Source organism: Girardinichthys multiradiatus, chromosome 22, assembly GCF_021462225.1.
Source record: "Girardinichthys multiradiatus isolate DD_20200921_A chromosome 22, DD_fGirMul_XY1, whole genome shotgun sequence".
NCBI classification, from domain to species: Eukaryota; Metazoa; Chordata; class Actinopteri; order Cyprinodontiformes; family Goodeidae; genus Girardinichthys; species Girardinichthys multiradiatus.
In genome coordinates this window covers 37,203,221-37,214,329 of record NC_061814.1, presented here as the reverse complement: position 1 = coordinate 37,214,329, position 11,109 = coordinate 37,203,221, and the positions used below count along the sequence as shown (strand labels likewise).

At 38.9% G+C, this 11,109-nt stretch overlaps 1 protein-coding gene across 1 annotated transcript; it reads left to right on the top strand.

Moving 5' to 3' along the window:
- The first annotated feature begins 483 nt into the window (after positions 1–483).
- Positions 484–9,496, top strand: ogfrl1 (opioid growth factor receptor-like 1). The gene is made up of 7 exons (XM_047350656.1): positions 484–844; positions 2,000–2,086; positions 2,213–2,291; positions 2,457–2,535; positions 4,489–4,555; positions 4,818–4,963; positions 5,750–9,496. Exons 1-7 carry the CDS (start codon positions 659–661, stop codon positions 6,267–6,269), a joined length of 1,164 nt encoding a protein of 387 aa, XP_047206612.1. The 5' UTR covers positions 484–658; the 3' UTR covers positions 6,270–9,496.
- The last annotated feature ends 1,613 nt before the right edge of the window (positions 9,497–11,109 follow it).

Here is an 11,109-nt window from a genome sequence, read left to right as displayed (position 1 = left end):
AAAAAGTGAAATGGGCAGGAATTTATAGGTTTTCTTCTGCCTGGTCTTTTATGAGCTAATGTTGATTCAGTTGTTATTATTGTTTTTGTTGATGTATATATTTATACAAAAATATAATAAATTTTTTGACCACTTATTAGAATTAATCAGATTTTCTTTCAATGAGTTGCTGTTAGCGAGGTCGGGTGATTGTTAAAACCACGTATAATTTATTACATGTGAAGGTCAGTAATGGAAACCTGAATTTATTAAATGAGTATCAAGATACACAAATAAATATATATCACACATTTATTGTATTTATTTCAAAATTCCTTAAATTCTCACATAATAAATACATATTTAATGTCCTATTTATTGGATTTCTGCCTTGTAGTGCTCCATACACTAGAACCTATTTGTTTTTCTTGGCCCTCTCTCTCACACATCGGTTGGTGATGTCTGTGGCTTTAAGACCTCCTCCTTCCTCTCAGCGACACTAATCACCCCCCATACCGAAACGCGCATCATAGCTGCTGATGTGGAATTTCCCCCTTTTTGTGCCGTTTAAAAGCTCCGCACTGAAGCTCCTGAACCGAGGCAGCAGCGAACACAACGATGTAGCGTCCTGTCCAGACAGAAGGGCAATAACAGAGGGCAGAAGTTGCATGTGTTGTAAATGGGAAACCTGGTGGGCAGCTGGCGTTTCAAGGAGCCGAGCACCGTTGAGGAATGCGACTCGACGTGGGGATCGGACTCGGAGTGCGATGAGGCAATGGTTGAAGATGACAGCGGCATGTCCGACTCCGTCAGCCCGGCGGAGAGCGAGCGGGCCGCGGGACACAGCGGCGACGCTGCTCTGCAGGTACATGGAGGCGATGAATGCGCTGACAGACGGAGGGGTTATAGGAGGGTTACGACGCGGTACCGTGTGTCCCGTCAGCAGTGCACTGTCTTCTGACAAGGCCAAGCTGAGGGCAAACTTCAATTGGCAAAATAATAATTTAAATGTAACCGTGGTACTAGTTGGGCAGTCATAGAGTGATCATCTCAGTCAGTGAGGAACAATCAGTGTGGCTTCTTTGTTTCTAAAGGTTGCTTAGACTTGTGCTTGCACTGGGATACGGCTTATATTCAAGTAATTTATATAGCTTCAAGGCACTTTACCGTCCAAATATGCATGCATGTACAATACAGTTCAATACAGATTCACCGGAACATGCGATTGCAGTAGAATGTTGTCTAAGGCAACCAGCAGCACTGAATTTTCATCTCAAACAATTAAAGCATAGAGTGACTGTGGAGAGCAAAAAGACAGTCTTCACAGGTAGAGACCTCCAGAACCTGCCTCAGATTAAGTGGTTACCTGCCTTAACCTGCCGGGGGACCGAAACATTGACACTGTGCCACTGGCTTTACATGGGAAAAGCAAGTTAATGGCAGCAACTATGCAACTAACACTTGATACTGTATATATGTATATATATATATATATATATATATATGAATGACTGGAATCATTTCTGTTTGCTAAATACCAAACCTTTTTTTAATATCTTTATATTATGTATATTATGTCAGGTATGGGTTGACAGTCTCTTTAATATACTACCATGTCTTTTTTAAGTCCCTTCTTGATGATTTGCAGTCTTACATTTGCAGTGTATAAACAGATTTCAATTAAATGAGTAATTAATTTAATGCATGTTGATCATGTGTGTTAAATACATGCATGATCAACATGCAGGATCCCTTTGTAGGGCCTGCAGTGCGGCCCTGATGTGAGTTGGCCTCCTTTGCTGTTGAGAATTGAATGAATGATGGCAGCACTTGACCTCAAAAGAGAGCAAATGCTTTTAAATCATTTGACCGGCATACAAGAGCTACACTCCATCTGTTGTCACACAGGATGATTTATGTGTTTTATTCTGGACCTGCAATTTGAACCTTTTTCTATTAACTGTCTTTTTTCATTTGGTCTACTTTATTCATTGTCTTCCTTTTCATCTTCCTCATTCAGCTGACTGACTCCCCAGAGTCTGCTCCTAAGATGAAGAGGAGTTTTTATGCTGCCAGGGATCTCTACAAATACCGTCACAGCTATCCGGTACATTCATACACCCATGCCTGTTCCCAAAAATGTGTAGAACATATTTTCCTTTCTTCTTTCTACACATACATATGCATGTAGATATCCTGTGTTGATGTGTTCGTTCCGCGTTTGTCTGTACAGAACTACAGAAAGTCCCGACAGCCCAACGAGTATCGAAACCTGCGCTTCTACATGAATAAGATCCCCCTGGTACCTGATGGTAAGATCCTGAACAGTATGCCCTGAAGTGATGCTGGCTCTATTGAATTTTGTTTGGTTAAAGGTTAAAAGCCCAGCAGATTAGTGGACTGACATGGGGTCACAGCAGAAACATGAGTGATGCATAAACATGTGCAACAGTTACTAATCCTCTTTCTCTTTTTAGGTATTTACATTGAGGAGATTCTTTCAAAGTGGAGAGGCGACTATGACAAACTGGAGCACAATCACACCTATATTCAGTGGTGAGTAGGGAAGTACAAAAAGTTAATAATCTGCAGCATTTCCCAAACCCTTAATGCAATATAGAACATCTCTGCAGCCTCACAGACTCTGCATAACGTTGACTAGTGTTGTGCATTAATGCGATACAATGAGCACATTTTCATCTGTGCAGATGTTATTTACATAAATTTAAAGAGACTGTTTTTTATTGTGGAAGTTCTGAACCTGATCCTGACTCTCTCAGGCGACCTTAAACCCTGTTCTGTTTGGCAGTGAACAGCTGCTGTAAACAGTCATTTTTGGACCAAGCCATTACTTGTCAAGAAGAGATATTTCATCTGGCAGGCAGGATTTTGTTATTCGCTGTAGCATGACTGGGTTGTTGTTGTTGTTCAGAATGCTCACATCTTTTAGGGAACTTATTGAAAATATTAAAGGCCTATGCATTAACCATCAAATGTGAAATGAGTAGTCGTGTAAGCACCCTTTGTGGTTCTACTATATTCTGCATCCAATTTACCTCTGAATTTGTCATTTAGATCTGGGAATAATGTTCCAGTTAACTTAACCATGTTCCAATTGTGTGGCTGAAAACCAGTTATATTTGCTAATTGTTGTGCTTATGACCATGCTAGCAACAGATGAAGATAATGTTTTACTCTGCATTTGTCTAATCTCTGTAACGCTAACTTCACTACAAGAGTAGTACTGTTGGCAGTCACCAGAAGTATGATTGGTGACTGCCTTAATGAGAAGCCACTTCTCCTTTTTCATTTTGTAGCCATGTTGGATTTTAAAAGAAGTTAGGGAGGAAGGTCTTTGTAAACCTACCTTTGAGGTTGTTGAAATTGACTTTTATAATCTGAAGCCCAAAGATTCCAGCTCCCAAATACAAATGAAACAGATTGTTTTCCTAACTGACAACAGAAATTTAAAATGAATGAGAGTAGCTTTAGTAGGAATTTAGCCATGTCAATATACAGTATCTGTGAACACAATCCAAAAAGAGAATCAAACAGATGTAAAAATAAATAAAATAAGCCAACCAATAAATATTGAATTTAGTTTAAAACGGCTTCTGTGCTGTTATTTCTGCTATGGTTACCTGTAAGGCGCTTGGAGAGGGAAGCTGATGTTGCGGCTTCATTACTTTGACCCATTCCCTGCCGGCAGCAGGCTCCTGCAAGGTGCCAACAGAACCAGGTGTGCAGACACAACTCGGTTAGTTGGTTTTAAAGGTTCGGAAATACACCTTTTTACTTTAGAATGAGAAAAGTTTGTCTTAAAATTATCTCAGTTTGGAGCGGCTGTTCGGTCTTGAAAATAAAACCGTTTAATGTTGTTGCATTGACCTGTGCTTTGTCAGGTCAGGTAACAATTTGATTAAGTTCAAGGTTCTCCAAAATGGTCCACGCTACTCAAGAATGGGTTTATTCTACCGCCTTTGTGCACAAAACTGAATCATATCGCCTATTAACATTTTAAAAGTCATTTTAAAAGAACCTAGTGGATAAATTAACATGATCTACTTCACATTAGGGTTCAGAATTTATAAGTGGGGGATTATGGATTAATGTAGTTTAATCTGTGGGACGTGAATGTTAGAATTTGTTATTTTAAAAGATGAGCTTCCTCTAGCCACCTTAACAAGGAATGTTTTATTATCATGCATATATAGCTGTGTAGAAAAGTCAACATTTTTCTGCACATACTGCATTTTTTTAAATCTCTTATATTTTGGTCTCTTTTTTATAAATTATTCCAATATTTTTTCTGTACTTGTGTGGATTTATATTTAAGTGCTGTTGTTTACAAGGGAATTTCCCAGTGTGGGATGAATAAAGTTCTATTCTATTCTATTCTAGTGCTGAGAAGTGGCACTTCAACTAATTATCAGTATTATTCCCTAAGTAATCGCCATCTCACCATTTGTTCTAACCTGGATTTTCTTCTCCTTTCCCCTCGTGTCCCAGGCTGTTCCCATTAAGAGAACAAGGGCTCAACTTCTACGCACATGAACTGACTCAGGATGAGATTAAAGTAAGTAGCACGTGTACCATTAGAACCCGGGTTTTGTTTCATTAAGGTGCTCTGAAATAAAATGATGTGTCATCTCTGCCCTAGTATCTGCTTTTTCATTAATTCATGCTTATTTGGTCAGAGACAGAACAACGTTGCAGGTGACACAAAGTAACCTTTGCCCTGTCTAGTGTTTATCTATCTATTACTGTCCTTCTGGAAAGGAAAGGTGCTCTTGAACAGGAACTGTTTTCCTCTTACCTGCTGTCTTTAAACCCATTAGGAATTCCAAAGCACTCGGGAAGCAAAGCGGAGGTTCTTGGCGGCCTATTCCGTGATGTTGGATTTTTATGGCATCAAACTGCTGGATAAAAGCGGTAACGTCGCTCGGGCCCCCAACTGGCAGGAACGCTTCCAACACCTTAATGAGTAAGCCCACTCATGCACATAGCACACTGTGCAGCAGCCATTGGATGATAAATGGCTGAATTTGTGTGGAAAACCTGTTGTTTGCTTGCAGTTTGCCACGTTTCAGTCTTTTAGGAAAGTAATTATTCTAATTCCACTGCAACTTAATTGCTCCCCTATCAGCAGCCAAATGCGAAGCAGTAATGTTTTAAGTCAACAAGTTGTTTCACGGACTGTAACACACAGCTATTAGTTCTTTGAAACATATTCTCTCTGAGAGAAAATGTGTTTTATTAAGGTCAAATAGGGTCAAGCAACCATTAAAAACACCAGTAAATACTGAAGCCTTATCTACATGATAAATATCTGGATTTCTGAAAATGAACCGCTGCAACCAGAGCGCTCTTGATGCTGGTTTTAGATAAAGGATGCCGAGTTAACATAATGCAACATATCATGTTCATCATTTTAACCATCCATTCATTCATGGACTTTTTATTTTGTTATCCTTTTAACTCTGATTTATAATACTTTCAGTCAGTCAGTCAGAAGGAGACACATTTGAACACAGAAGCACTGAGTCTGGATTACTTTCTATCTGAAATGAAAACGATAGCAGTACACCAAGTTATTAACAGCATTAGCTCCATCATTGGCTCATTTGAACACATTTGAAAACAGAAGCACTGAGGCAGGCATACCTTCTATTGAAGAAACAATAAACAAACAGGAAGAAATATGCTCTCCATTTGCATGTTTTAATCCATCAGAATTTTCATTTTCACCTCCGGCTTTGTTTAATTTCAGATCCCACCACAACTACCTAAGGATCACTCGCATCCTGAAGTCCTTGGGTGAGCTTGGCTACGAGGCCTTTAAGGCCCCGCTGGTTCGCCTGTTCCTGGAAGAGTCGCTGTGCAACAGCACCCTCCCTAACATGCAGCACAGCGTGCTGGAGTACTTCGTCTACACCATCCGCCTGCCGGCCACGCGGCGCCGATTGCTCCATTTTGCTCGCCAGCACTACAGACCTGCCCACGCCTTCCTTTGGGGACCGCCGCCTAAGAAGGGAGCTGGTGGCAGCATCGGCGCTGGGAGCAGTGGGATCAGAGCTCCTGCTCCCACACCGGAGCAACACAGGAGGGTGGAGGATAATACCGCCTCTGCAAGTAGCAGGATCAATGTGTCTTCCCATGATGCCATACTGTGCCAGGACCTGGTTGGAGGAGGTATAAAGGGCCTTCCCGACCTTAGTTCTTATGAGGCTGGATTGCAAGAGCCACTGATGCTCATTAGTGGGAGAAGAGAGAGGAGTGAGTTCAGCTAGGCTTGTTCCTTTCAAGCGGAGTTGGCCTGTGTTATATATAAGATACTCAAACCCTGAAAACAATGAAAAATACTTAAACTTATAAACATGGGATTAAAATCAATTCAGGTTAAGGGCTTAGAAATTCATTGCAAAACAGATTACATATAATAAGGATTATAATTTCTTTGTTAGGCTAATCTTTGTTTTCAGCGATGTTCCAAAACCATCCAAACCAGTGGAGAGAAGGATTAAATAACTTTTGTCAAAAGGACTGCACTTTTAAAAAAACAAAAACACAGGGTGGATGTTTGCCTTACATAATGATTTATTTATTGATCTTGGGAAAAGACGAGTAACTGGTAAGCAATACTTTGAAACCATTTTTTTTTTAGATTGACCTAAAGCCTCATTTTTGTGTTGATAGCAGACACAAATGTGTATCTAATCTGTGATTTGTACTGTTTCAGCTGAAGAGTAAGAAATAAAACCTTTTAGTTATTTTTTGGAAAATAATTAGGAATCGAAAGGCTTGTGGTGACATACAGACACGGTGAAAAGAAAGTACACCCTCCTTTTGGTCTAGATTTTATGTGTATAAAACTCGATATGGTCTTTATTGGGTTCTTAAATTATTTTAAAAAAAAGTTTCAAGTGTGTAATCACATTTTTTAATGAAAGATATCACTGACATGGAACACAGTTTATATATAGTTTGCCTCTCAGGATTCAAGATAGCTGCTACTTTCATCATTTGTAAAACATTCTTACTTTGACTGTTTTTAGCAGTTCTTTATTATTTATGCAGCATTTAGCCCTTTGTACACGTACAACTTTTCAGTGTTTATAAGACGAGATGTTTTAACGCTTTTAACATGCAGGAAATACTACGTAGAAAAGTGTTTTTGTCATCATCATAAGACTGCTGTTACAGTTGCTAGCAATACGAATAAAACCAAGCAGGAAAGTGTGAAATTCTACAACTCGGAGATGACGTAAACTCCGACTTCCCAGTTCCGACTGCCGAGGTTAATGGAATGCAGGATTACTTCGCCCTCCATGCTTTATTGTCATTTCTGGTAAAGATTTGTAAAAACCCTCAAATACGTTTTTTTTGTTGCAGCAGCAGCATAATGTCACACTTTAAAATATAGAAATATCCAACGTTTGGCTTGAGTGTGGGGAAAAAAATCCCACAATAAGATAATTGTTTTTTACTTGATCAAAGGGTACCAAATTTATTCATTTAGGAGTATGGTCTGAATGAAGTTATTTATTTTTCTGTTGTTGTGGCCATATCTCTTTTGGCAGCTCCCAACAGGTTTTTCTTAAACATGGTGCAGTATTTCATGATGCATTGCACTGTAACTTTAAGCTTCCTAAGGCCCTTGGAAGAGAGAAAAGCCCAAAGCATTACAGATCCTCCACCATACTTGACAATGTGTGTGAGGGTCTTTTTCAGGATGTCATCCCGTTTTATTTCAAACCCACCTGGAGTGTTTGTTGCAGAAACGCTTCATCTTAGTCTCATCTGACCATAGCAAAAAATTATAATTAAATTCCAAGTAGCAAATGGCAAATTCCACAAGTTTACATTTGTGATGGTAGGACAGAAACGTTTTTTTTTTGGTTCCCAAGCAACTGGTTGCCATGTAGATGGCATCTAATGGTTGCTATGGCAATTTGGTAACCTCCCAAGATGGCAGATCTTTGCTCCAGTTCTCTAACAGAGAGCTTTGTAGTGTGTGCTGGTGATGAACTCGGGTCCTTTTCAAGTCTTCTTTATCACAGTTCCAGTTGTTTTGAACTTGTTACTTATTGCTCTGGCTTTAGGTCTGGGCATGTTGACATATTCTGACTTTCATCTGCCTGACTTTATTAGCATGTTCTCTTATCTTTCCCATTTGAATAGTGGCTAAGAGAAATTGTCCGTTGTGTTCGTCATATTTAAACTCCGAGTAAACAGGAAGTCTTGGATTGATGCTTGAGAAAAGTAAAATACATAATATGAGTTGTTGGAGGTGCTAGTAAGTGCGGTACCAGTTAAGTTTTTCCTTAAAGTTAATTTTTCTGCAAATGTACTTATATTAAATATTATATTAAAATTGACTTATACTGTAAATGTTTTTTACACACGTCTATTAAGGGTGAGGATAAGTGTTGAGGATGCTGTTAGTTCTTGTTTGTGTTGCTGTTTCTCGTCCTAGATCGAGCTCAGAACTTTTATTGAAATTATTTTTTACAGTTTTCATTGGCAACAACAGAAAGATGTTATTAGCGCAGGCTCTAGAGGTTGTAATGTCATCTTTAAGCCTTCTGTTCCTAATTAAAAACAAAAATACTGTAAAAGTGGATTGCGAGTGAAGTTGTTGTGAACGAACAGGTGGCATGTATGTTTAATGTTTTTGACAATCTGTGTCTTCCTGAGTCGATACACTACAGGTTTCCCTGAACTGTTTCACATCATGAATTCAACACCTGTTCAACTTGTGTAGCCTTTGCCATAATTTACCTTCATGTGGAACCGTGAACTCCAACCTCATGCGTAGATTTTGACCATGTTTTTAGCCTGTGAATTTGACGTTGACTCCTTTAGGGCTAAGTTTGTAGAGCTGCAGATGCTCATTTCTCTCAAATAAATAATAATCTTGCACAAATATTCTAATAATTAAACTTGGAAAAAGGTAGTAGTATGTAGAGTCCTGCAGTAAAGGCCTCTAAGATGTTAAGGTTGTTTACCTTAGAGGCAAGTTTAATGTAATTAATGAACGTTTTTTTTCTGCTTGCAATAGATAGAAATCTGTGAAACTAAAAGCCATGCAAGGTGTGAAACAGGCATTTTTGTAGGGGGTGGGGGTTAAGCTGTTCTTCCTGACTTAATCAAATTTTCTTCCTTTACGAACAGCTGACAAGGTTTCAACATCACTCTTCAGCCAAGTCTATCTAATATAATTGTAAAAGTACCTTTTTAGGTAGATTGTATGATAACATGGACTCCACAATATGTCAACGTTTTGTGAAATGAACACGTAAACATACAGTATTGTGTGTGTGCAGGTTTCTCTGATATTCTTAAGTGCCTCTTTTGTATGATTTTATTTATATCTGTATGCTGTAAGTAGTGTCTACACCAACTTCTTGTATGTCCTGATTTTGTACAGCATTTTGATATTTAAGTTATTATTTGCATTGTAATCATATATTCAATGGTTAATAATGTACAGCGGGAATAAACCACTTAACAAGAATTACTATAGAGGACAAGTTATTCCAAATATTTAACAATGCATTCAGCTATCGAGATAAAAAAATTAATCACCTTTTCTTTTTCCTAAAAAAAACATGAAAGTTTTGAAACAAAATCAGAAACTGTTTTACAGAAAATCAGGGTGGAATAATGTACTCCAGGTTAAACATGACTTTAATTTTTCATGCTAGTCTGAGGAAGTCCTAAGGTCAAACTGCCATTAAAATCAGTCTTGTTTCTGTTTTTACAGATCAAATAATAAAAAAAAAAGACCTTTACTTTAGTGCCAATTCAGGAGCTGCAGCTTGGATGCTAACTATAGCTTTGTTAGCTAACCGAGGTGTATGGCCATGTTTTGTTGCAGGCAATTGTCTTCCACCGTTTGTTTTTCAGTTGGTGCCCCAGTATGCTGCCACACAAATGATATAAAAGTTGCGCGGTCATCTGCAAGGAGAATTTCACCAGACGAAGTCATGCTGAAACCCAGTGGTTAATGCTTTGTCAGAGCACTTTAGCCTCGAAGGGACATTTTTGCCACTTTTTCAAACTATGAGAAATCATAGCTTTTTTTAAATAAACCAGACTGTGGGATTGCTTGCAGGTACCTGAGCTTGTATATTAATAGGTGGACATTATTGGAGGTGCAGGAAAGACCCTGGACGTATCATCACAGGGCCAACAAGGAAACATATAAGACAACTATTCACACAAACACTCCTACAGTACCTAATGTGTGTTTTGGGGCTATGAGAGGAACTCCACTCATGCAGACAAACATTTAACATGATTGAAAACAAATGACCTGCTGATTACTGATAGCTTTAAGAGGTGTTAAAATACAGTCCCTATGGTTTATAGTTCTTTTATTAAGATGCCAGAGGAAGTGTTAGAATGACAAGAGTTTTCTCCCTGTTATCGACCACTGCCGATCAGGTGGCTGAAAGAAGGCTACTCTTTCTTTTTTAAAATATTTCTGGTTACAAAATCCTGAAACAGTCATAGCTTAGAAACTGAAGTAGAGCCACCCAGTTACTGATGGATGTCCGAGTCACAATAAACTGCTTGGTGGGAAAAAGTTTCCACATTGAACTGTTTTATATGTGACACACTGCTCTTAGCAACCAGTCGATGGATGCACGTGTTACTGCCACCTTCTGTGCTGCACTGACAGGTGTATTTGTTCTTAGTCTGGTTTTATGGCCTTATATACCATATTCTTTTCTTTTTGTTTTTCCAAAGCCACAAGGCAATTGAGCTCTTCCTCTTTGTTTGATGACACCATGGCAGAAAATCTGAGAAATGTAGGAAATTTGTGTGCTCAACTATGAGACCTCAAACATCGGCAACGCTCACAGTACGCCCAACTCTATGGGAGCCTTTACGGAAACAGATGAGCATATAAAATGTGGAAAAAGCGAAGTACTGCCAACACGTTCTGGATACATCTTGTCTACACTGTATGTGCTGGCTACATCCATCAGGTTCAGCACATCATGACCCTGTAGGACAACTCATGTGAAGCAATCAAGTTGGACATTTTAATTTAGACATCTCATTCTCATAAAGCTTCCAGTCTGAAAGACTTATGGTCATGTTCATTTAATTAGACTGTGT